At 37.4% G+C, this 27999-nt stretch overlaps 1 protein-coding gene across 3 annotated transcripts in view; it reads right to left on the reverse strand.

Moving 5' to 3' along the window:
- Positions 1-8621: 8621 nt before the first annotated feature.
- LOC132092611 (trafficking protein particle complex subunit 8-like) overlaps positions 8622-27999 on the reverse strand; it is a 41186-nt gene continuing 21808 nt past the window's right edge. For 2 of the 3 annotated variants that reach the window (XM_059498915.1, XM_059498913.1), the window contains 16 exons: positions 27721-27829; positions 23793-23987; positions 22624-22772; positions 22463-22537; positions 22249-22342; positions 21982-22139; positions 19198-19631; positions 18407-18584; positions 17963-18059; positions 17130-17198; positions 16780-16823; positions 16474-16677; positions 15277-15378; positions 11859-12001; positions 9093-9182; positions 8622-8990 (listed from right to left, as the gene is read on the reverse strand). In XM_059498915.1, coding sequence (XP_059354898.1) covers positions 8756-8990; positions 9093-9182; positions 11859-12001; positions 15277-15378; positions 16474-16677; positions 16780-16823; positions 17130-17198; positions 17963-18059; positions 18407-18584; positions 19198-19631; positions 21982-22139; positions 22249-22342; positions 22463-22537; positions 22624-22772; positions 23793-23987; positions 27721-27829 — 2376 coding nt within the window. In that variant the 3' untranslated portion in view covers positions 8622-8755. The remainder of the gene's footprint in view (positions 8991-9092; positions 9183-11858; positions 12002-15276; positions 15379-16473; positions 16678-16779; positions 16824-17129; positions 17199-17962; positions 18060-18406; positions 18585-19197; positions 19632-21981; positions 22140-22248; positions 22343-22462; positions 22538-22623; positions 22773-23792; positions 23988-27720; positions 27830-27999) is intronic. The other variant, XM_059498914.1, reaches the window with a different exon arrangement.

Genomic DNA, 27999 nt, shown 5'->3' on the forward strand with positions numbered 1-27999 from the left:
TCAAAGAACTCCATCAAACCTGCAGGAAAGGTTTTACTGATGAACTATATTTCCCAGCCACTGTCTTCCTCATTTGCATTGAGATACAAATACAATCTGAATCTCAATCCATGAACCCGCAACACAAACCATACTGTGCGATTATTTACAACAAACAAATTCCTCATGGCAGGGGCGGACTGGCCATCTGGAGCACCGGGACTTTTCCCGGTGGGCCGCTAGCCAATGTGGGCCGGCCCACCCGGTACACAAATATATATATATATATATATATATATATTTTTTTTTTTTTTTTTTAATTGACGGAAATCATAATATTACATCTCTTTTCTACGCAAATGGATGAGTGAGTCGATCGCGCAGCCAACAAGCGCGTTTTCGTCTAATTTAGAGAGAGACAGATTCATCTGGTACAGCGAATTTCTCTGAGCAGCAGGCCACTGTATACGTTCACTTAAAACATAACCGACTGTGTTTACGAGAATACTTGCAGAGACAATAATTTTGAAATAATTGTGTGTGTATTTGTTCATTCAGAAGTTAGGATACCCAAAAGATGAATTAATTCTTTGTACGCGCATTGTCTGAAATGCTGCTCACAGCGCGTGCTTTGAACGAGTGCGCGCAAGCTTCGAACGCGCGCAAATTGTTTAAAGGGACACTTCACCCATTTGCATTTAGCTTTGTATTGTTAGAAACCCAGTCATATATTATAATGATCATGGATTTTCCCTTTATTTTTCCCTGAGATGGGAGAAATAAGGATTTAAGTGTTTTACTTCCTGCTTATTATGACGTAAAAATCGTCATTTTGCGTCATAATAAGCAGGAAGTCAAAATTCATTGAAAAGTGTAGAGACTACAGATACTAGCTTATTATTATTCCAGGGGGTGGGACCCACTCACCCTACAGGCCTATTACAGATCAGTGGGTGGGACTAAACTTACAGAAACGAAAATGAAAATCCGCCATCTTGTTTGGAAGCTATGTAGCTAAGCTAACAAGCGCTTATGGAGTCAGATTTACGAGAATGGCTGGAGGAACAACTCATGATACGGAAGAAGAGGATTTTCTGTTGCTCGAAACAGATGTTCGTGGCTATCTATATGAGCCACAATATAGCGCAGAGCAGCTGAGGCTGATGGAGGAACAGGAGGCGGCGGCTGCAGCCGAGGCCGGAGACCTGCCTGTCGCGTCCGAGGAGCCCGGGCGTGCTCGAGCTGGTGCGGACTGGTGGTGGGTGTGCTCTCGTTGTGCGCCTACGGACACAGAGCTAGAGTCCGTCTGCTGCCAAGAACTTCAAAGATGCCAATTTCTCCTCGAAGAAATGTCTGAGGCAGACAAGGACACGGATGTTTGCGTTGTGAACCATCCTAGTTTCGCCCCGCATATGGACAGAGGCGTCCTGGAGACATACTTCAGAATTCCGAAGGTAAACTGGAAACGCCAGCCGAAGCCTGCACAAATGGACGTCTAACTGTAAAATAAGTGTTTCAATTTTATTTATTATTCATTTCGTGAAATGTACACAATTTCTTCAAGCATTATTATCACGAAATGATTCCCGGTTAATAAGTTACGTAACGTCAACTGTAAACTGTTTGTGCAGTACCTTTTTTAATGCACAAAAAGCTTACTGTGGCATTGTTTACTACTGTGGCACGTAAATACCATACATCGCTAACTGTGTCCTCAATGTCTCAATGTTCTGGATTAGTGGGAGTGGCTTGTGGAGCTGTGCAAATGTGTTGCATTGTGGGAGTTGTGGTTTTACATACAAATGAGCCCTAAAGTTACTTTCTGTAATAACTCGGTCAAAAAGGCACCAAATTGGAAAGTTTTAATAGATTTCGACTACATATATGACCCACTTTCAATGAAGATCAATGTTCCCACGGGTGAAATGCTCCTTTAAAAAAGTTGAATCAGCAAGATTTAGAAACAAGTGAAAACGATCAACTACGATACATTTCACACCTCCAAGCGAGTGAACAACGCAAATTTTAAATCACTATTCACGATAGCCCGTCGGGAAGAGCAGTGATACATTTTGGAGCCCGACTGCAAAACACAATATCCCCTGGACGTCGGGCTAGCGATTTTGCGAGCCCTGCACCTCAGATCTATCCAGTTTGTGAACCACTGGTTTCCACAATGTTTTCGTTAAACAAAATAAATGATTATTTTAAAAGATTTACTCAAGAGAATAATCTGTTCACGAATCGGATCATGAACTTATATTACCGCATATTCATGCATCTGTTAATTGAATGCAAAGTGTGAGTTCTAGGAGAATGTTTGTCTCGTGATGAACATGTCTCGCTCACTAGGAGTCGCTAAATGAACAGCTGCAGCACGCAGGTTATCTTTTTTTTTTTTTTTCAATGGAGGATCAGTTGCCCTATTGGTTAAAATCCCCAAACAGTATACTTAAATATCAAATAAATATATTACATCAAAACAGGGGCGTTTGCGTTTTGATGTGGTGGGCTGCTGTGGGCCAGAAAGTCCAGGGCCACTTTTTGGTCCCAGTCCGCCCCTGCCTCATGGCTTGGAGTTTATGAATGAACACAATCTTGCCACCATTAATGGTAAAACCTATATCATCACAACATCCTTTTGAAAACTAAGTTCTATTATGCCATTTCGACATGACATCCTTCTCACGCACATACACACATTCATCTTTACTGAGTCTTGACATGTTATTACTTTGGCCAAATATTCGCACAGCCAAAGGCCTGCTGGAGTTTGCATTACTTAAACCCTGCTAAACGTAATAACCCCAGTGAATGAGTTATAAAAAAAAATAATAATAATAAAATACTAGATTTCTCAAAATGAATTCTTTCCACACCTGTACTACAAGATTATTTCAAAATACCACAGTCTGGAGTGTTTGGTGTCTGTGATGTGTACATCTCTTCTATTTCTTATTAAAACACAACTTCACAACAGCCAAAGCACACACAGGGCGGCGTGGGTTAACTCTCTCAGCTGTCTCGTATCAAAGGAATAGAGAAGAGTGAAAATTTGTTTCTTCATTAGAACACATTTGGAGGAATTAAGCATTACATCACTTGCTCATCAATGGATCCTCTGCAGTGAATGGGTGCCATCAGAATGAGTCCAAACAGCACAATAATTCACAAGTAATCTACATGACTCCAGCCCATCAATTAACATCTAATTAAGTGAAAAGCTGCATTTTTGTAAGAAACAAATCCATAATTTAGAGTTTTTGCGATTGTAGCTTCCAACTAAAATATGAAGCTATATCCATAACATTTCTGTCTCCAATTAAAAAGTAATCTTGTCTGTTTTAAGAGAGAAATATTCAAAGATTGAGCACCTTTTACAAGTGAAAACGGTTCTAAAGCAATTTGTCTGTGGATTTTGATGCGAGAAGATTGACGATGGACATTTTTCACTGGAGGTAGCCTTAGGCCTATTATGGACTCTCATTTTAGCCAGAAGCAATATTTTAAAGTTAAATGATGGATTTATTTTTTACAAATACAACTTTTCACTTCACAATATGTTAACTGATGGACAGGAGTCATGAAGGTCACTTGTGGTTTATTGTGGTGTTGACTTAGTATTTACTTTCAGTTTGCACATTTTCCGTGTTGTGTTGTGGTTGTTGATTTCGTCTTTCAGGCATGTGTTGTTAATAATCCTTGTTTTTCTCATGTATTTAAGTTGCTCTGTTTCTGTTCATTGTTGTCGTGTCTCGTCTGTGTTGTTGCTGTTCTCTGAATGTGGATTATTTGCCTGTGGAAAACTACCTTCTGCCTTCATCTTCATGTGCGTAGAACACAGTTCTGTGACAGATGTTTTTTTATCAGCTGTTTGGACTTTCATTCTGATGGCACCCATTCACTGCAGTTGATCCATCGGTGAGCAAGTGATGTAATGCTAAATTTCTCCAAATCTGTTCTGATGAAGAAACAAACTCTTCTACATCTTGGATGGCCTAAGGGGAAATGTTCAGTAAATTTGCATTTTGAATTTTGAAGTCATTTGAATAAAATGACAATTGAAAAAAAATTGATGTAGAAATAAATTGTAGAAGTAACCAAAAATTCAGTATAACTGATATAAAATATACAGAAAAAAAGTAAAAACAATTGTTAAAACATTTTTTTAAACAGATTATGTCTAACACATAAATATAGTATTATTGTAACACAACTGCGCTCTAAAATAATAATGAATGCTTAATTATATAAATAATTTTACTTACCAGTACAGTTATATAATTATAGTACGTCTTAATTTCTTCACTTGCGAACATTAAATTCTCAAGTTTTTATTTTGCGTGACAGCTGCAAGGGGATCTTATGCGATATTGCAGGGGGTCTGCCAATTACTGAAGATATCAAGCAAATTTGTGTTAAATGTTTTTTTAAACCAAATTTCATAAACATTCCTGATAATTACACAAACTGACTGCATTAACTGTGTACAGACAGGTTTATAACTGTATTATTTTCTTTCCTTTTTTTTTTTGTGCCCCAGTTTATGGCATTTTCATCAATGCATCAACGTAATATACTTCTTAAGTATTATACTTATTCTTAAGAACTGTTAAAGCACTGTATATGTATGTCTACTATATTAATTTAATCCCATTAATGGCAGCAGGGGCTGCAGTCAGGGACAGGTGAAGGACGAAAGGAAGCGTTACATGCATCCTTGCCAAACCTCTCCATCTATGGGTGCTGAAAAAAATAAAGATTATGATCTTTCTTTAGTAACCAGAATATTTTAAACCTTAATAAAAGCGATGCAATAACAAAAACGACCAATATATGTTTTTTTGTCTCATGTTTGTTGTTCAGTAATGTGATTCAAATCTGTGACTGTTCGACTGTTGCAGCAGGGAGTGTTGTAACAGGGTTGAAACATAAGAAATGAGCTACAGCTGGGGAGAAATTATGACAACCGATTTCATCTGAACAGGCAGGTTAATTTAGATTTAATCTTTTCATCTCCATGTTAAACAGAATTATTTAAATATCCTGATAAAAATCAAGGTTTTTTTTTTACTATGTACTTCTACTGAATCCACGAAGACACACACACTTACTTACTAAATGGGGACATTCCATTCTTCTGTTGTTTTTATAAATACTTCAACCGAACCCTAACTGAAAACATTATGCATTAAAAAAAGAAAAAAAAAAAATACTTTATACAATTGGAAAAAATTAGGATCACTTCAGAGAGAGGTTTTGTCATATTTAACTCACTCCTGGGCACAAATTTGGCCACAAAATATGATTAGACTCACAAAGACATTTAGCTGACATAGACTTATGTTTTCATACCAGCTACTTATAAACCATAGCAGAAAACTTTGACTTTTCACAATATTACTTCACGGTTTTTGCAAATAAGAACATCCCCAAAAGAAGGTTTTTGTGAGAATTATGTAAGATTTAGTTAATTTCTGGATACACGTATAAGAATATATCGATTTGTTATTATTGTTGTTAGAGTTGATCGACATATTTCCTATTTTTTTACTATTTTTTAATTAAAATGAAATGAGCTGAGGAAACTCTTAATTACTCTAAATGAAGTAAATTTGATTACCACAATAAAGTCGGGTAAATCGTCTGTGTTTTAATTGGTGTCACAAACCACCCAAGTAGTGGAGTATAGACTGCACCAACACTCCTTGTTTGACATTGATTTACACAGTTTAGGAATAAGTTTCAGATTTATAGCAGATTTATAAACTCCATTCGTTTGTAGCAGACAAACATGAAAATTAATTATTAAAGACTGAAACATGCAGTGCAAAATAACATTGACATAATCAACAAGTGAATGCCTATGCATGAAGAATGTCATTGCGAGACACCAAAATAGAGGAGTAAAGCCCAATAATCGCAAGACACTGGTTTCAGGCTAGCGTCTCATCGACACCAAACTCTGGTGTCCAGCTCCCCATCTGTGAGCTATTTATCCACATGCACCTGCCCGCTATATGGACATATTCAATGTCATCACTCATGCAAAGTGGGTTCAAACAAGCCCGATTAATATCTTCCACACAACATCTCCAAAATCACCGTCCTACCATGACAGCCGTCAGCCTCGCCTCTCCTCGGGGAGCCGAAGGGGTTCCTCCGCTTTATCTGTGATCATTCAGTTAAGTGGCTTCGCGTGGGAGACTAAAAACCAGATATCAGACCTTCCGGTGCTGATCAGAGTTTTTGCGCAAGACTGTGTGCAAATGCATGTGCAGGTGATCCTGAGAGGTTGACAGCGAGGTGTGATTGTGAATGATCCGCACCTCTCTTTTCCATAAAAGAGCACTATACTGAACCCCTGACGCACGCACGCAACGATGAGTTTGGAAACACATCTGGTTATCTTTGCAAACAGCGCGCGTTACTGCAGCCTCTCGTGCCTTTTCACACATTACATTAGATCTGGATTCTCGTACTGGGACAGTTTAGCGTTCAGGTGCAACACGATTAGTGCTTTAAGACTCCTTTTTAATCGAATTAGAGTTAGCCAGAAATCAATGAACGCAAGAGACCGAAAAAACGTTATGTGGATATGTTTGGTAACATAAAAACAGGAGAGAAATTTACTGTTTTTTATTGTTTGCATTTTTGCTGATTTTTTTTTTTTTTTTTTTTTACAAATTAATTATGTAAACCATGACGTTTCTTTTAATTTGCCTGTGAATTAAAATAATGTTAGTTAACTAATGCTAGTTAAGCAATCGTTCAAAAATGTTTAAGTAGCTTATCTTTTCACAGCTGTCTGTATCCAATGTTTCCAGATTGACCTTAATTTTGTCATAAGCAGATACAAATGAACGGTAAATTATGGTGAATTGTATGTAAAATAAAATGTTTACAACCAACGAAATTAATACAGACAAGTACCAGCTGTCCTTTTCAGATTTCTACAAACAAAAATGTTGGTTTAATCTGGTTATGGCTTTTGGTTAGTGTGGTATCATTTCTCATTGTTAATAATATATACATACACAGCGTACCACCAAATTGTGATTATCATCAGAATATTCACATGAAAATACAGTAAAGTGGGAAGATTACAGGAACTGATATAGTTAAACGTTTTTCAAAGTGGGTAATTTTACTGGGGGAAAAAATCACAAACCTCAGTTGATAATTTTAGATGATTATTACAATAGCATGATAAAAACCTTCTGAGATTAAAAAAAAAAAAAATGAGAGATACATTTCTAATAAAACAAAGTATGAAGTATAAAAAAAGTCAAATATGTGGGTGCACCATTATGTCTATATTGTTGTGACATTCGTCACATTCTTTTCACTGATGTTTCAGCTGCCAGCATCAACAGAATGATGTTGAGCATGTCAAGTTTTCCAGCTAGCTTTTGTTTGTTTCAGGGGCAAAACATATAACATTTTATACTAACTTAGTGGTTAACTCCAGCAATCCAAGCTTACATAAAGAACAATACCACTGACCGAACCAGATGCGTTTAAATGAATGACTTAGAAGACAAGAAAGGATTTTCTGGCTAGATTTTGAAGCTCCGATTTGTGTTGCACTTGTTAGTTGAAACTATTATTAAAAACAAATTAAAAGCCTCACATTCATCATTTGCTACAGCGTGTTCAAATCATTTCCAGGAACTACATATTAGACAAACTTGTGTGATGCAACTACTAGATGGTACTTGCTAAATAAATATAGCAAATTCCCTTTCTGAAATAAAATAAATGACTAAGAAGGCAACAGGCAGCCGCGTTACTGGTTACTGGTTACATTTTATTCTATGTACAGTAATTTGTTATAAATATAATACATTCTATTTATTTTTTTCAGGAATGCATCATGTAGATGCATTTAAATAACAGTTCGATCATAGTAGCGGAGATGACAGAATGAGAGCCAAGGTGGTGGGAGAGGATGATTGGTTTGTAGAAAATTAAGGTCTCTGGAGAAAACGGCACAGCCCACCCACACAAAGATGCACAAACAAAAATATTCCCTCAGACTGACTTTCACCCCTTTTGGTGTCCTTGCAGGTCCTTAAAAGTCTATGCTGTTTGACTGGGCAACATGTATTCAGCCATTTCATCACTGGGGCACGAACGTTAAGATGGCTCCTTTTTGGACTTCACCGATTCCACCGGCTTCTCTCAAGGTCACGTTCCATTCAAGTTCCATTTAACACCACATTTGCAGCCTGCTTGAACAAGGCCGAAATATGTTGTCCTTTCAACAGCTGCAATGATATCAACCACAGCTCATCAGGTTACAGTGTTGTGTTTCATCTTCTGGTTTTAAGATGGTGTTTTTTTTGTTTGTTAATGTGGCAACAGAGCACAGTGGACAACCGTGAGATAGCCAGCAGGGCAGTACGAGGCAGAGATGCATAGCCATTTACATTACCACATGTTTGGGATCTTGAGAATTAGTTCTAAAAACAAAAAGATTTCATAAAACAAAAGTCTTCAAAAGATACATGGTTGACATGAGAGATAAATTAACATGAGAAAACAAAAAACAGATCCAGTCACGCTTCAGGTGCATTTAAGACAAAACATCTAAAGTCTGTTTGTGTTTAGCTCACCATTGCAGACCATACAGATAAGTCTTTTTAATTACTGATCTCTCTCAATTAGATTTAGTTTTAGCAAGAAGTAGAAAAATCTTAGATTCCGGTCCATTTCAGTTATTTAGGTGGGTAAGGAACTTTGAACAAAGGTTGGATGGACGTTGCGGAGTTACTCAAATGCTGTTGACGATAATGAGGGCAGGCATGGCGCTCTGCTGGCTTGTCTCACACATAGTGCTGGTCTGTGCCAACTTAGCGAAGACACGGGGTGTGCCCAAATTATAAACTCCAGCATGGAAGAAACAAGCTTTCAAGAAAAGCCTGTACACCTCTTGAGCCTGGAGCTGCAACTTGTATTGGGTCTGGCCAAGCCAGCTAAAAGACCCATGCACTTCCAGTGACTGCGGGCTGCCAAGAAAGACAACAAGAGTATGAGATTGCTTTGAAGTGCAAATGCTTTTCATATTTCGAAGATTTGGACATTAGGGATCAGGAAAAACTGAGATGTACCTGGTCGATTTATGCCGCAGATCAACAATGACGTCTACCTGAGCCAAGGAACAGTTGGACAACGTCAGGGTGACTGGAACCATACATAAACTAAGGAAGGAAAAAAAAGTCAAGAACATCAAATCTTTGGAGATGGGGTTCAGACTAGAGGTATTCACTGGTCCACTTGGATTTGAAAACCCGAGGTCCGACCCGAGAGGACTTGGGTCAAAAACTTCTACAAGTGTCTCGGACACGGGTCGGGTTCAGTGTTAGTGGCATCGGGTCTTGGGTAATTTAAAATAAATGTGCTTTTTCCAAATGGACCCGATAAGACCCGAATTCTTTTAAACTGTGTACTTGCATGTTGTGTTAAGTGAGGACTGCACATAGAAAAGGAGCATACATTTGTAACCTCGCACACTAAAATCATCTTATGGACATGAGATCCATCAGGAAAATCCACTCGCTTCATTATGCTGAGTGGTCATGCAGGGCTTTTCTTTTTTGTGTGTAGAAGCCTTTCGCCTGAGATTATGCTCCAGACAACACTAGAAAATCATTAGACTACCAATTAAATTTTTATCAAACTATCACGTCTTTTTTTTTCTTCAAAACCACTGGTCACAATTAAAGCTGAACTCAGAAATAACATGTAGCCCATCCATAAAGCAGCCAATAATATAAAGTAATAATAAACTGAATAAATGTTAAATCAAAGTAATGGAGTAATTCATCAGGTGTGTCTCGGGTTGGGTTTTTCTATTGCAATTTCTTTTCTGTTGGGTACAGATTTTAGTGCCTAAGAAAATCTCCAGTTCAGACAGGTCTAATTCTTGAAATTTCTCCTCTTGACGCAATGCTCTGTGCGTCCTCCACAAAAGCAAACCGAAATCAATCAGTCTATTGTTCAGTTAAAATATGCAACAGAAAAAACATCAGTACTTGCGTCTTTTCATGACCTTTTATAGGAACAGAAAAAACTGATTATTACATTTTGCGATGTAAAATTGAGCACTCAACTTTCATCTAGACATTACTTTGATCAATGGGTCTCTTAACTTCGGTTAATCCCATACTGTGGTTTGCAGCAACTTAAGTCATTTGTCCTGAAGCACAGATATGGATGGACTAACCCCCGACTCTGGAACATTCATCTCATCATACTACAAGATGTTTGGTTCAATTTCCTGGTAAATTTAAGTTCTGTATGGCTGTGCTGTTACACAGTAAGACATGTTTGACCTGGGTTAAGGTTTCGATACAATTCCCGAACTCTTAATATCCTAAACTTTAAAATCACAATAAATGAAATTATTACCAGTGATTAAAAAATTACTTTAAACATTTAGTAAATAAATAAACCCTATTTTGTAAAATTATGTTGTACATCTTATTTTGCATTACCTATTCATCAATTTCTTTTCTCTCTGTTTTTTTTTTTTTTTACCTTGTAACAATCAAAATGTCACAAATGTTTTTCTGGTAAAAATGACAGACTTCGGATGATGAATGTCAGACTTCAATAATCATTTAGTCTAATCTTTTATTCCCTCGTCCCCTCCACAATCGACTGCAAGCTCGGGTTAATTTTCGATTGTAACAGCCACATCTCAACAACCAATCTATATAACCAATTTTCCCCTTTTCTTATTTTCCAATCATCTGTTACACTCGGATGTACATCACAATATGGAAGAAAGGATCTGTCTTCGTTTTCGTCACAACTTTAAGATGTATGAAGTATTTAAGTTATTATTAAACTTTAATTTTATATCAACTTTTTATTTTTTAGTGTGTTGTCCTGACCCCATATAACACATCCAGCTACAAGCCAAGTGCAACAAATCAACAACATGTCCTAAAGCTTGTGTTCAGTAAGGACAAAAACTAGACAGGCAAGAGCTTTTAGCACTTGAAGTTTGTTAGAATCGTTATGCTTGCATTCCTCAGACGGCTTGTTAACTAGACCTTTGTTTTGCAGCTTGCATATTACCACCTCATTTTCTTTTCATAGTAAATGCTGATTTCTTGTGTTTCAGCGTTTAAAGTTGCAATGTAATTGAAATTGCTACAGATTTTTTTCTACTATATTGATGTAAATCCTAGAAATATGGACTATTGAAAAAGAAATGAAAAAAAGTAGGGAGGGATGTGGTTCCATCCATTGGTTTTTGATTGGATGGAGGCAGATCTGAATGCAAACTTAAGGATAACTGTAAAAAAGGGGCGGAGTTTAAGCAAACTAACTGGTTGGAGAAGTCTATTGATTTCACAGGAAGATCCAGTTATGATATTTACTAGGTATTACTAGGTCAAAATATAAATCACATGGATTAATAGTTTAGCAATAAGATCAATAAGTTGGATTTCAAAAATAGGGAGAATTTCCATTTCATGTCAACTTTAAAGGAGTTTGTTCACGTTGATTGTATACTCTTTAAACGGTGACAATGTGTTTCGCATTTCAGTGAGTTTTCTGTCACAAACACGAACACATTTATGAGAGCACATTCACACAAACCCAAAGATATGAGTGATGACTGAGCGCTTTGAGAACACATCAGCTCGACGCAGTCCAGTTTATCTCCATCTTTAACATGAACACACCTACTTCTCACGCACCAGTGCAGAACTAGACCAGACAAGCGCTCCTGTGGGCGTCCCTGGGCATGAGAACATTAGCGCACGTCTGTGTGAGTCTTATCCCTCGGAAACACAGTCAGTGGATTTCAGCTAAATGATTCAGGTCTCTTTTCAAAAAATTTTTTTTTGTGTGCACTTCACCTCTTTTGTGGGAAGGGATGATCATAAGACTCTGGGTAGTGGAGACAGGTCTTTATGAGGTGGGAAAGCTGTTCCAGCGAGGGCTTGCTTACAGGGGGAGGAACGTCAGGCTTGAACTTCAGAAGCACCATTTCCTGAGTTTCCTAATGGACAAAAAGCACAAGTTTAATTCATTCTGAAAGCTCAAGGGAATTGCTCCAGCAGAGGAAATTGTTTTGTTAACGGAAGCTTTTCATTCGGTTTAAAGTGTGTGCATGACTGAGAGAGGAGAGTGGGGTGGATGGGGCACAAAATGCAAAAGAGAGAAAAGCACGAGCTCACGTGAGGTTTCTATAAAAAGACTTTGAGATCAACTCGCGTGAGGGACTTCCTCTGCCATTAATGAGTGTTGCTATGCAACGGCGTGCAGAGAGAGATTTCAGACCGAATAGAATCAGGCCCAACAGCAGGAGGGAAACAAAGGGGAAAAAATATGGATTACAGAGCAAATTAACAACTGAAAAAACAGATGAATGAATGAGGAGTTGAAATGGAGAAGAGACATTTGGAAACCAAAAGAGACAGTTTGAACACTGACAGAATTTCAAAAGTTTTCTTTAAGAATCTGCATTTACACACCCTCATGTTGTTTCAAACTTAATTGACACTTAAGTATGTCTGAGCTTAAACGTAATTAAGATTTTTTTATTTATTTATTTTTTACATAAAAATGAAAACTACTGTAACTGGGGAAAACCTACACTAAAATGAGTTTTAAAACTAACTGCAATAAAATATAATTGTAAAATTATATTAGTTATATATTAAACTTATTTATTCATATGATAAAGCTTTCAGCTTTATTTAGCATTGGCAAAACCTAATATACCATAATCTTATGTAATCTGGCGCGGTACCATAATTCTCAAATTTAATTTGCACTTTGAAAGCTGCCATGTGACTGCACTACTTTTATAGAGCTGTTTGTAGCTTTCAGCTCCTTGGTCACTGTCTGCTTTGATTCTGTGGACAAGAGCTGCTAGGATATTCTGCTATAGAGCTCTTTTTTGCATTCCATTGAATAAAAAAAATAAAATAATAAAAAATAAATAAATAAAAAGGTCACATCCATTCAAAAGTTTGAAGGTTAGGTGAGATTTTTAGATATTTTGAAGGATGTCTCTTAGGCTCATCAAGGCTACATTAACACTTAAATGCATACCTCAGATCTTTAGCGACCCGGCGTCATTCACTACCCTCATTTTTTTAAGTTAGACATACATTTTTTTAGTATCTCTCAAGCTATTCATTATAAACAATATAACAAGAAAACTATTATAAAATATGTACTCAAACTCAATAAAGCCCCTTTCACACTGCGATTTCGGAAATACACGGGTAATATGTCCCGGCAATCGTTCCCGGGTCGCTAGATTTTGCTCCTTTCACACTGCCAGTGATCACCCAGAATATGTGCGTGCGTTCACACACAACACATAAAGGTCCCGCAATGACACGTGACATCAGGATGTGACGTGTAATGTATGAGTCGAAAACGTTTAACTTTAACTTTCACTTAAGCTGGCGAACGATCTCAGCTTCAGTGTGGATAGTGAGGAACTACCTGATCTCTGCTTTATTACAGTTTGCACATATTTTTTCATAGTGAACCTTTATCTGCCTTCAAAACACCTGATAAAAGAGTCGCATGATAATGTGCGTCATCACTACGACACAGCAACTGTTTTTTTGTTCACACAGCACTCAAGTCTCCAACGTGTTTGCATTCACACAGTGTCACTATCATTTGATTCTGGATGTAGTGAATAAGCTTCCAGTGATCAAAATATGGATTTTGAAGTCATTGAAACCGACAGTTTTGAGAATATGGTTGAGAGATCGTGAATATGAGGCGGATGCTGAATGAACTGGGGAAGTGCAACGACGATGACAGTGATGGTAAAATCATCTGCTCAAATTTAACCCAACTTAGTTTCAAAAGGTAACAAATTTGCTTTATTTATTCATTTGTCGGGTGATGGCAAGTATATAAATAATATAATATAAAGGAATATAAATAATGCTTTATTTGTGTTTCAAAAATGAATGAAAGTCATACAGGTTTGGAAATAAATGAAAGTGAGTAAATGATGACCATTTTAATTTTTAGGTAAATTATCCATTAAATATGCTGTGATATCAGTCTTGTATAATAGAAGCATGGGACCACACACCTGAACATTACAAATGTAAAACATAAATGGTTTTGTTCTACAACAAAAAGAAATCCCTGGATATCAATGACAAATTAACCCATTGATGATTTACATCACTATAGTGTACTACTTTTTTGGCCTCCAGAAGACTTATCCAGGTCTCCAATAAAATCACACACACTGATGAGTTTCAAGGTCCATCTTCATTTTATCCATCCCTGAGCAGTAAGCACCAAAGCATCCTTCTTTCCAACCTTCATCATTCTTCATAAAAAAGTCAGAGGACACGTACACCTTTCCCCCTATAGCAAGGTCAGGAGACTGAAATTATTTAGTTTCTCACATTCTTCAAAGTGTTTTTATAACCTCCCATGCCCTGCAAAAGCATCAAGGCTCTGACACACATAAAAGCGACCTGCAGTAAGAGTGTCAACAGATGTCCATTACTTGAGCTACAGCGAGAGACAAACACAGCCCTGAATTAAAATCATTTTGACCTCTTTACATCACATGCTGACCTGATCTCTGATTTATTTAATCAGAAAAGAATGCTCGAAAAAGCATGCTTTTAGTGGGCACTTCAGTGTTTTACCTCGATGCTCAAGTGCATTATCAGTGCTTGCGTTAACGTTTGCCACAGCCAGTTGGTGATTGATTAATTCACTAAAATTAATTTCCATGCTATCGAGCGTGATTGACTGCTGCAGGTTGAATAAGACACTTGCAGTGTCAGATGACAAGACACATATTCCAATTACAGGCCAAAAACCAGAGGGACAGGTCATTTTTGACCAACATTTGCATATTGAGGTTAAAACATCTGTTCAGAGGATTGTTATGAGTTCAGGCTCTTTCCCATGAGGGGTGTTTTACTAACACACTGAATGCTTCAAGCGAAAAAAGCATAATTAAAAAAAAAAAAAAGATAAAGAAAAAGAAAAGGCTACCACTTGTTCAGCCAATTGACTGGTTAACCTGAGAGTATTAAGATGAAGTCATCTTGGTCCATCAATAACGGACACTTCAAAACACATACACAAAATATTATTTGCTCAAGTATACACTCACTAAGTCTCACTGAAAAGATACAGTGGTCTCTTCCACTAGAGGAAGTGACTCTATATTCTTTATAGAGTGCCTCTGAATTGATGTATTTATAAAGCAGCCACATGAAAACAGCTGAACAGCAAGAGTCATTGGGAAATAATGTGGATGTGTAGTACCTCTTTCTGTGAGAGTGAGCAGGACTCTTTGCCAATGGTTTGCAGTGCAACATGAAGCTGCCCCTCTAAAATCAGCTGTTTGTTGTCCTCCACAACATATGCCTGAAACGCCACATTATATGATTAATACAATGATATATGTCCTCAAATCTTAAAGCATCAGTAATATCAGCATGCATTCATTACAACTAAATTTCTATGAGGTGCTGATCTTCTTTCGACAGTAAACGTGATCAACAATAGTGCTGTTAAACACTGGTGCATTCATCCAAAATCAACCCTTGCAAAGTGCCAAATGCTTAAGTCAATTAGTTTGGCAAACAAACTCAAGTTACTGGACAGTTGGATAGTAATGCTTTAAGAAATCACCTTCAATTATAATGTTTAAATCAGGGATCTCCAATAGATATTACCTGGGGGCCAGTTAAACAGTTAAAAAGTATTTTACAACTAGAGGGTAAAATGGGTCAGGGTTGGGCATTCATGGTTTTTAAACCATTCAAGTACAATAAGCAGCAAAAGAGTACAGAATTTAGTTATTTTACAGTAAATAATCATCATCATGATTTATGAAGTCCTTACGAAACTTAAAGGTGCTGTAATGTAGGATTGACACAGAGTGGTTGAACTAGGTATTGCTGTCAAAATTCAAAATACTAGAGAGGGTTTTTTTCACCCAGCCACTTGTCCTCAAACTTGACGCGCACACAGGTTGCCAGATTGACGACACCGACAGGAACGCACACATTTGATGATAAATTCAATGAAATACGTTGTGTTTTCCACCAACTGGCAACCCAAAGTGCTGAAATTCAATTGGGTAAATAGCAAGTGGGTGGGTTTCACAAACCAAAACAACGACAGACATTCGGGCCCTGAACGCACATTTTCAAAGGAGAATAACTGTGTGTAGCATAGTTTTTCAAATAAACAAATATGTTAACTTGGCATGTTTCTTAAATATCTGCAAACATATTATGGTATTTTTATGCTTTAGAAGAGTCAAAATCTTACATACAGCACCTTTAAAGAAACTGAAAAACTAATTTGATCAAATTTAGCAAATGTTTTATTGTATCATATTTGGTAAATTGCTGCCTCAAACATTCAAATATGACTGACATCTCTCCCTCAAAACTACTACATAAAATGACTTGACTCAAACCCCACCTATCATGAAACAATTCATTTGGGTACCTTCCAAAGGACGATGATGTCAAGCTCTACTTCACTGCATTTTTTGACAATACTTGTCCCACCGTCATCAGTCCCGCTCTGTGGTGTGAGACTCTTTCTCTGCATTTGACTAGCACCACCTGCGGACACACCTCCTCTCCTGGCTTCAGAATGCAGACCCCTCCGGAAGAAAAAATCAGCACACGGAGTGGTAGAGCTGACAATCTAAGGAAGGGAACAATTAGACAAAGATAGAGAAACACTATTAGGATGCTTAATTCTCAGTATCGATCTGAACTAGTAGTGAGAACAAAAGGGCACTCTTACTTGTTCGTTGCCGAGGTTGAGATCAGCAAAGGTGTATTTTTCTGCTGCATCCAAGGTAGCTGAGGCATTGAGGAAAAAATGTCAATATGTTCGAACACTTAGTATGTTAAACACAGTTTGCTGCATTTATATTAGCCATGAGCAGCTGAGATTGTGAAGATAAAGTCACACCTAGGAATTTATTCGATTCAACAAGAAGATTGTCCACCTCAACATAGTTTTATGTGCATTTTGGAAATTTGATTCACATCTTGGTCTTTCCATACAGCATTTATGCAAGTTTTGCATGGAATGAAAAAACATAGAATGCATGAGTGTTTGTGTGCATGTGTGTGGACTGGACGCCTCACCTTCCTCCGTTCTGCATCTGGTGGCTTTGAAGCACAGCTTCCCTCTCTCCCTGCTGGCCAGCTTAGAGTCTGCAAACACAACACCAGATGAAGACAAAAACAAGAAAGACAATAAGTGTTCATCCATTTCTTCACAGAAAATCTTTCTTTTTGCTGCTCCCACATCAGAGACTCAAATCCACTAAAACAGTTCAGATGTCAAGGCCAGTTAATTAACTCTTCAAAGCAAAGTCAGTATTATACAGTGCATTTTGCTGTCCTTGCTCTATATTTTACAAGCTGTTTTCCATGTTTCTTTATCATTGCTTTCAAATTTTAGTTTTAATTAGGTTCAGCATTTATGAACATCATCATGTGAACTCAGGTCATAATTACACTTATTTTAATACACTGTATGAGAGTTTGTGTGTGTAACAGTCCAAAAAGTAATTATTTAAAGAAATCATTTGTCAAAGCTAAATGTTTGTATTTTAATACATGCAAATATATAGCTGCCTTTATATTTGATGAAAGTAGTTCTCTAACAAAGAGTAGATACAAAAAAACACTTGATAGAAGTAAATGAGACGAATCAGGATATTTATTTCAATCTGAGACGAGACAAGAGGAAAGAACAGAAATCATTTATGAAGGACCACCTTTATGGATTGTGCATCTAGTTTTTTGTTGGAGGGAAGAAAAAACTCACTGGCTTGGAACCAAATAAAAGAGCGACCCACAGTCTTGCAAGCAATGTGGAGCAATGTACTTAACCCCAGGTGGCTGCAGGAGGAGTGAAAGTGTCTGCTAAGCAACTAAGAGCATGTAACCACAGCATACTGGAGGATTCATACCTTTATCTCCCACAGGGTTGATGCACTTAAGCAGCCTCCACTGCCGACTGCTGCTGGACACCTGAACTATGTGGAACTCACGAACACCTGCTTCACACTGAAAGAGAGAGAAAGAGAGAGAGAGAGCGAGAGAGAGACAGAGAGACAAGAGAGAGAGAGAGAGGAGAGCCACATTAACACACACCATTCACAGGAGATGAGATGAAATCAACTCAGGTCACAGAGGAATTGATGGTGACTGTGTGAACACTTATGATCTGGACTGTCAATTCAGTATGATGCACTAATATAATATAATGGTATAATAATCCTCCTAAACGTGAATCTTTGAAGTTGAGTTAAAGCACATCATAATTTTACATCTGTGCATCCCCTAATGCCACAGTGTTCAGACGTTTCACAAACTTTAAGAACAGAAAGTATTAAGATGAAAAAAGTGCTCACTGTGTTAATGTTCTCCACATCCACAAAGACCAACATGCTGGCGTCTTTCTCCTCTGATTCTTTCTGTTCTTCTGTGTCTCTCTCTCTGCCGTGCAGCGTGTTGCTGCGGCTGGCCATGGCTCTGACGTTGAGAGAGCGGCTTGCGCAGATGAAAGCAGTGTGTCGAAGCACCCTGTGACTATAAAGAGAAGACACAGAAACAAAGATGAGTCTTACATTTTTTAGTATTGCAATATATATATATATATATATATATATATATATATATATATATATATATATATATATATATATATATATTATATTATCTTATCTTTAAACAATAGGCTGCTACTACTATCATGTGAAGTCTTGGTTGTATTTAATTTCCAAGTATCCTAATTGAAAATAAGACAAAGGCTTGAACCCATAAATCCAAGTGCGCATAGTGAATTAAATGGTAAATGGTAAATGGACTGCATTTATATAGCGCTTTCAACAGACCACATGGCCATCCAAAGCACTTTACAGTTTGCATCACATTCACCCATTCACACACCGACTGCGATGTCAGCCATTCAAGGCGCCATCCAGCTCGTCGGGAGCAGCTGGGGTTAGGTGTTTTGCTCAAGGACACCTCGACACTTGGTCAGGTGGAGCCGGGGAATGAACCACCAACCTTCCGGTTTGTAGACAACCCACATGAACCACTGAGCCACAATATATACCCCGAATGAAGCCACACTGGCCTGAGAAATCAAACCCTACACAGTTCTTTGTATTGTCCAAAAAAAGCTAAAATGGCAACATACCTAAGTTTGGCAGTCTTCTCTGTACTCTCATAGTAAAAGAGGAAGTTGATTTCATGGACACCCTCTTGGTCAGGCCCCCTGAGCCACAGTGGGATCTGTAACGCCTCCCCGGGTCCCAACACACCTCGTGATAAGGGAATCTCCGCCACCACAGGCTGATCACTGCTGGTGACCCCGAACACTGCTGGTGACACGAGCGACACAGTCGCCACTGATGGGGGCATGGCCACAGTCTTGTATGCAGAACAGTGCTCTGCTGTTGTGGGGGTCACTGGGGTGAGGTCAGAGGTAGCACTCCCGAACGTGAAGAACTCTGGGTGTGTGGACGCCACCCGAAGACCAGTGAGAGGGACTGCACTCACATTCACAAACTCCACCCACGCTTTCCTGATCTCACCACACAACAAACCAGTGGGGAAGTTAATGAAAAACACCTAGGTGGAAGAGGAAAGAGAAACAGTAGTTAGATGGTTTATCTAACAGAGGTTTGACTATTGGCATAAAGTCTGGTGCACATGTAGCTTATTCTTGCAAAGAACCACCACTTAACCCTGCCAGAAGCAGGAAGAAAAAAATGATTTAGGGCTAAAATAAAATAAACGGCTTACAATATGTTGTGTTAATAATTTCAGTGTTACTGAAGGCCAAATGCTGAAGAATGTTTAATGCAAAATAATAAATAAAATGGTAGAATTATATTTTGTAAGGAAAAATGACAATGGATTCTACTGCTTTTTCATGGTGATATAATAACAAATGATTAAAAATGGATCTTAAAATGAATCTGGACCAACTATGTTAAAAATCTTACAAGAGTGTTGGCAGAATAAAACGTCTCTCATGACGGGAACATCAGTCTAATTGAATCTTTCACAAGATACACGAGATGACGCATATAAAACCGTTCTGATTTTGACTTATTCAAGCCAAGAAAATCCAATGTTTGAAAGGAATTGTGTCTGGGCCTGAAAGGGTTAAACTGAAGGCAAAGCACAGTTTATCACAGTAAAAAACATAATTAATAATTTTTTGTTACATGTAGAAAAAGATCGATATGAAATCGACATTATCACAACAATCTGGTGCTAAGCGCAAACTTATTTTTCATAAGAGCATAGATCTCAAAGTCTTTCAGTCAGTCCGATCACTGATTATTTCTCAGACATAACTAAAGCACAAAGCTTGAGGACTTCAAAAGAGATTCGATGCCTTGAAATAAAACTTCAATCCAACAACTAGTGCTTCCTCAGAAGAGTTGGAACATGATTCTTGCCAGCATGACAGTCTTTTTTTTTTTTCTTGTACTTTTTTTTTTTTTTTGTGATCTTAGTGTAAATAGATTTAATTCTGGGACTTAGTGGACCATAGGGATGGGACGATAACCGGTTTTATTGATAACCGTGATAAAATGTGCTGAAGGTTAGTAATATCGTTTGAAAATGAATTATCATTAAAACCGTGTTTGATTATCGCTTTTTGATAACTCACTATTAAATCATGTCCAGCCAGCAACAGTCTGACGCAAGCGCAGCGCACAATGTTTTTTTTGTTTTTTTTCGAGAAGGAATGGCGAAAGTCAGTGACTTTTCTATGCTTTTCTATGCTTCTACACTTTTCATTGTAAGGAAGGAAATGCCACAGAATTTAATCTTTCTTTAAATGATATTACATTTTCATACCGTCCCATCCCTAGTGGACCATTTTTCTGAATCATTTGATTCAGTTAAAGGAATAGTTCTTCCAAAAGCAAAAATTCTCTCACACTCGGTCCATCAGAGATGTAAATTAAATTAAATTCAATTCAATTAAATTATAAACCTAAATGTAGATGTATTTATTACTTCATTGGAATATGAAGTGGAATATGAAGAAATCATCTGGAAAAATTTAGCCTTACATCACTTGCTCACCAATGGATCCTCTGCAGTGAATGGGTGCCGTCAGAATGAGAGTCATGACATCTGAGAAAAAAGCATCATAATAATCCACAAGTAATCAACACAACACAACTTTATACTGTTGCTTCTGGCTGAAATATGAGTCCATAATAAAATTAAAATTAATCCTCTGTAGTCAAAATCCAAAGATATATTTTTTTAGAACTGTGCTTAGTCTGTGCATATTTCTCACCTGATTCAGATTAGATGACTTGTTCACAGAAGAAAGCAACATCATTAATAGAGGACTCGTATTTTAGCATATTTAAGTAATGGTTTGAAGCTAAAAATTATGCATTTGAAGTTGTAAATGGACAGCAGTCGTGTGGATTACTTGTGGTTTATTGTAATATTTATATATCAGCTGTTTGGACTCTTATTCCGATGACACCCATTCACTGCAGAGGATCCACTGGTGAGAAAGTGATGTAATGTTAAATTTATCAGAATGTGTTATGATGAAGAAAAACTCATCTACATCATGGATGGCCTGAGGGTGATACATTTTCAATAAATCTAAAAATTTAAATAAACTGTTCCTATAGGTGATACAGATATTTTGAACCGATTACTTGATTTTATGCAGATATTTAAAACATGCTTATAAATTATTTAAATCACAACATTCACAATATAGTATAATTTTATATATCCCAACCAAATTTATTCTGAATATAGGAATCAGAATATTCAATTAATCACTCAATTATCACTGTTAATCATTAAACCATCTTAATTTAACTGTGACGAGTGCTTTTATACTAGATCTGCTCTTAGTTCTCAGGACCATTCTATCTCCTTTAGAGTATTTAAGCATTAAATCAAAGCTTGACCCCCTCAAACACACCTCCAGTAAGGGCATAGGTGGAGTGATAATTGGGTCCAGGCGGTGGTCTGGTCCATATCTGACGGAAGTCTTTTCTTCTTTGGTAATACTGAGTCTGTGTCCCTGGATCTCCAGAATCTGCTGTCCACGAACACACATCAGATCCCCGGCCACCGAGCCTGCAACACAAACCAGCCACATCTACAGTTAGTCTTACATCAGATAAATAACTTTAACTGTTGCATTCAGTGTTTACAAAGCATCAAAGAATGAATGTTTGTGATACACCTTCACTGTCGCCCGCCTCTCCAGTGCCCAGGTTGTACACCACACCAAGAACATGCAACTCTCCGGTCTTATGAGGAAGCAACTTCAAACGGGCCTGAGAAAGTGAGAGAGAGACAGACCAGAACAAACACAAAAACAAAAAGCCCATTCAGGTTAAGCAATGGGGGGAAAAAGAAATTCGAAGAGGAGAGATGAGAGAAAGAGGTGCACGAACCACTTTTGTCTCCTCTGGACTTATGGTGAACTCTGCAATGACTTGCGTATCAATGATGTCATTGAGGGCCGTGGTCTGGAATGGATTCAAATTAAACTGATGAGAAACTCAAAGCTGGGAACCTTAGGCACGAAGAGCCGAGAGACTATTAACAGGCTTACTTCTTTCTCATTGCTGATGGTTTCTCCGGCTGTGCTGTCCTGAGGACCTGAGAAGTCTTTCAGGGTAAACTTCCACAGCAGAGACAGAGCCGACAAAGCCAAAGGAACCTTCAGGGGGTTACGGAAAACCACCTCCACAATGATGGGCTCTGTGATGCAAAACCAAGAAAGAAGCCAATCTATTAATAGCAAATGACATAACAGAAACTGGGAACAATACATGACTCAGATCTGAGGATATGTAATGGTTGAGCTGGTACAGTAAAACTACAAAAGACTTTAAACACTGAAGTATCAATACAGCCATTAAGTCACATAAAAATATACATTTACATACAAATATGTATGCATAGCATTGTGTGGCTATTGCTATTTGTTTATTTCAATCTAGTTATAAGATCATGGTCTGTAGTTGTTGTTAACAACTGATGAACAAAAACAGCAATCTGATTATATGTAGTTTAAGCCTAAATTAATCCATTCAATTTTAAATTACCATATACATTACAGTGAAAACATTTGGGGACTATTTGGGGAAATAAAATCTAATTTTTTTTCTGGTTAAAACTGCAATTTGTGCTTTAAAATGCAATTTATAAAACAAATCTCAATTTAGAATATATAAATAATCATAATTATCATTAGTTATATGGTGTTCATATATGAACACCATATGACTAATGATAATTATTATGATTAATTATATATGCTAAATTGTTAATTGTTAATCCCCTCTTGCTGTGGGGTAACGCCAGGTGAATGTCCAGCAATTATGTACGGATTCATTTCTATGATCAATACTAGTCTCACTAGCACCTCTAGATATAACACTGATGAGGCTGCAGGATAATTCAACCAGGTCAAATACAGGTAAGGCAGCTTTGCTTCATTAGTTCTCTCGTAGATTTCATGAAATTTAGAGGAAAACAAATGGTGAATAATTCATCTCAGTCCAATTAAAAATACATTAATAAACCAAAAATGCAGCCCTGCAATACATCAAACTCATTAATAAAGAGCCTAAAGCACATCTAAACCTCCACTGAATTCTAGAGTTCATGTCAATGGAGCAGTCAAGGCAGTGTAGATGTCTTCTAATCAAAAACTGGAAGATATAAAGCACAAATGAAAATGCTTAATAAGTAGTTGATGTACGAGGGAAAACGTACCCTCTACTACGGCGAGGGGGTGTCTGAGGTTGTCTGTCTGACTGTTCAGGCAGGATTGGGAGGGCTGGAAGGTGATGGGCACCGTCCCTCTATTCGTCAATGAGACGACCCGCTCCTCCAACTCCCTCCACATCTGGGAAAGATCCCGGTCAAACTCCTGCTCCAAAGAGACATGGGTGGCGGCTTGTTTCTCACCTGTGGAAAATCAAGTAAGAGATTACATAATGCAACTGGTACTGATCAGTAATCACCTACAGATGAGATCAAATAACATGGGCTTCCTTTTGGAGCCAGTCTCTAGCAGTCAGTCGATGAATTGCAGTTTAAGTCACTTCTGTGGTGGTTTCAAGAGAGAGACTGGAAGGTTGTCGCTTGGTTTCCCTTCACACATTTCTTCTCTCCTTACAAATATGATTGACAAATCATGGCAGCAGAAAGGGAAAATTATCAGGGCTCCCATTCTTTCATGAACACTAGAATCAAGGACTTAAGGACATTTGAAAGAACCATTTATTTTATATAAAGCACCTCACATCAAATTCACACCCCAGCATTTGTAGTGTCATGAAAGACCTCTAACAGTACTTAACATTTTACTTACACTTAACAATTACATAAAACAGGTTTTGAATTTGTAGGTTTCATACATTTAGAACATTTTGAGCAGTTTTGTTCAAAGGAATTTTGAATTTCTCAAATATTGATAAAATATATTTTTTTCTATCAAACTGCTTTTTGCTGTAATTCCTGTAAATATTTAAATTTGAAAGAATCTCAAAATTTTTAAAGGACTAAAAAGTGTCATGTCATCTTTTGTCAAATTAAAAAAATTATATCTATAAGTTTGAATCAGATTCGTTTAAAAACACCCATTTATATATAAACGAAACAACGCTCTATTTTAATGGAGATGCGCAGCGACTCAACTGTTACTTTGTTTGAAACTATTTTCTTTGATGAAATAGAGCAAAATCAGGCAATAGTGTTCAGACAATGCAAGACACTTAATATTAACTTCTTGTCTAAGTTAAGTTTTTTTCTCGCGACCCCAATCATTAGCGCGGTTTCGTTTTGCCTTTGACAGCGCATATAGGAACATTTTTTAAATTGCATCATTCAAAATTTATTTTAAATTTAATTCAAGCACTTTCAAGGACCTATATTTGTTTTCAAGTACTTTCCAGGCCTTGAATGCATGTGTCTGAAATTTAAAAGAACTTTCAAAAAGCATGGGAATCAAGAATAAATAAACTGAAAAGATTTGGCTTATGTCCAATCAGCCGGTGTCTCAGAGGATATTTGGGATTCAGAGCCTAAGGCAAGTGGCACATTGGAAGAGACAACAGGTGCATGCATTCAGCATTCAACACACCACTAAAGCCTCCCTCCCTTTCAGTGTGAGATCCGGGCAAAGACTTTAATTAAAAAGGTTTTCACACCACCTCAGGCCTGTTCTCTTCACTCCATCAGTTACTCACCAACACACATCTGAGTTCCATGATATACCTGAAATTAGAGTCTTTTTGTTTGCTTCTCTTTAATTGGAGTGAAGCTCATTGCAGATATTGAATGTGGTAGTCAATGTCCTTTCTCTAATTTTAAATGTAATTAATTCTGTCATGTCAGGAGCACTTCTCTTTTTTGACTCTCATTTGAAGTTCTCACAGGAAATTACTTTTTCATCTGAAAACATAAATGGCGCTGTGTTCATCTTCATTTCACTGTGAGCATGATGGGAGAAAGGTCTTTGCAACTGAAAGGACTTTCCAGGTCCAATACCCTCAAATTCAAGGAATCAATGTGGGGACACATTTCAAGTGTTATCTTGTAAGATGCATTGTTACAGTTTTCATGTGTCAAACACAACTATGCAAAACAATTATTTTCGGCCATTATTACGGAGATCTGATATTCTATTTATTGTATATCTGTTTTGCATAAAGCTGAAGAATATTCTGTACATTCTATACTGTATTCTAAAATGATCTGATATCTAATTTTTCATGGATTTTATTGAAAAAAAGTTTAGGCTCATGTAACCAGAAGTTTTAAGATATATGAATATGCTTTTAAGTTTTTCTTACCTCATGGATTTACATTATCTTAACAAGCGAAGCAATTCAACATTAATTTCCGGCTGTGTCTGTGGAACATAGAGGTGCCATCCTAGTAGTTTTTGGCATGCATGAACGCCATGTAAGGTGACCATATTTTAGTTTTCCAAAAAGAGGACAGTGGGTGTGTGTGGGGCAGGGGGGCTTGGCTGAGGTTGTTTGGTGGTTAAAGTAGTGCCCAAAGTAGTGCAATGACAATATCCCAAATATCAAAACTGAAAACTAATTTCCATACCTACATATTTTACAGCCACTGTTATGCATACTGATCATAAACACAGCTAAAAAGCTTCCTACCAGTGGCCCTCCTTCACAAAACTTAACATCTAACACAGTTTTATCATAGGCAGAATGCAAAATGTTTCAATACAAGCATTTTAGTCAAATGTAATTAAGCTACATTTCAAACCTTTAACCCACACAGAAAATCAACCCATTAACAGTTTAAAAGAAGCCATGGGGGGAGGGGGGGGAGGTGCTGACTTGGCAACCCTGCATTCAACACGAGCTGCAGGAGTCAGATTTGACTGATCACGGGTTGAGGAGAGAGAGATGGCTGATTCAAAAGAGATTTAAATACTCTGCATATTTATATCGGCTCCCTAATGCGCGAAAATTATGTAATATTAGAATTTTTTCAGGAAGCGGGTGGGATTGGACACAAAAATCTCAAAAGAGGGCATTAATGGTCAGAAATTCAGTGGGAGCTGGATTAAAAAAACAGTCTCTCGCAGCACTCTAATACAAAAACGCACTGGTTACTGTAGAAAGCTAAAGAAACACAGAAATCCCAGCTAGATGCATTTTTTTTTATCCAAAAAGAGGACATGTCCAGGAAAAAGAGGAAATATTGTCACTCTAACGCCATGGCAACATACAACATAAAGTACCTCATGCGCGAAACACTTAACGTGTAAATGTGCGTAACTAATGTAAATCAAGCAAGCTTGTATGCATAGGCAACAAATTGTTGCCGAAATAAAACATTAGTGGACCAGAGGGAATAATATGGAATTTTTTCCAGAAAACTTCTTGCACAAAATAAATTTAAGCACTTTCAAGGACCTGTATCAATGTATGTTTATTTTCAAAAATATCCAGGGCCTTCAAGGATTTCAAGGACCCGTGGAAACCCTGATATTAATATGCTGATTAGCGGATCAAGAAACATTTTTTTTTATCATCAATGCTGAAATCAAATAGCTGCTGAATATTTTTGTGTAAACAGTTATACTTTTTTTTCAGGATTCGATGAATAGAAAGTTAAAAATAACAGCATTTATTTGAAATAGGGGTGCACAAATATCGGCCAATAATTAATGTGCATCTCATCAAATAGAGCAGCTGTTGCTACACAGAGCCATTGTTAATTGACAAGCTGTGCAAATTCACATTCATTATCAGCATGGATTTGCGCAGCTTGTCAGTTAACAACCACTGATTAGAGAACCGGCTTTACTGACGAGATGCACATTAATTATCAGCCGATATTTATCGTGCATCCCTAATTTGAAATCAAATAAAATGAAAAATAAAATGTCTTTATTACTTTATTGTTTAATGCATCCTTGCTGGAAAAAAAAGTATTATTTTAAAAAGTATGGACAACTTTTATTTGGGGTGATTTTGCCAGCTCTAACCTGTTCACTTTCACTGTATGCATAATAGCAGCATGAACATTTTTCTAAATATCTCCTTTTGTGTTCATAACATGAGGGTGACTAAACGACTTGTATTTTTCATTATCTTCATGTGAATGTGAACTATCACTTTCTTGTGTACATGAATGTGTGAGGCAGACAAAGGCTGCTTACCTTCTGCGAGTCTGCGTTCATGGCCGAAGAACACGCGTGTTTGTGAGCTGTGCAGGCAGGGCAGAGGCAGCTGTGGGAGGGAGCCGTCACCAGTCAACTTACTCATGCTCTAAGGGGGAAAAAGTCAAAGTGTTATTAATATCAACACCACTTGACGAAATGGTCCTTCTTTTCACCTACAAGTTGTACTCCGGCATCCATTGAGTATCATCCCTTATATACCTAGATATCTTCTGATTGGCCAACAAAACTAACATTAGAATGATGAGTAAAACGATA

The sequence above is a fragment of the Carassius carassius genome, chromosome 18 (genome assembly GCF_963082965.1).
Source record: "Carassius carassius chromosome 18, fCarCar2.1, whole genome shotgun sequence".
In the NCBI taxonomy this organism is placed as follows: Eukaryota; Metazoa; Chordata; class Actinopteri; order Cypriniformes; family Cyprinidae; genus Carassius; species Carassius carassius.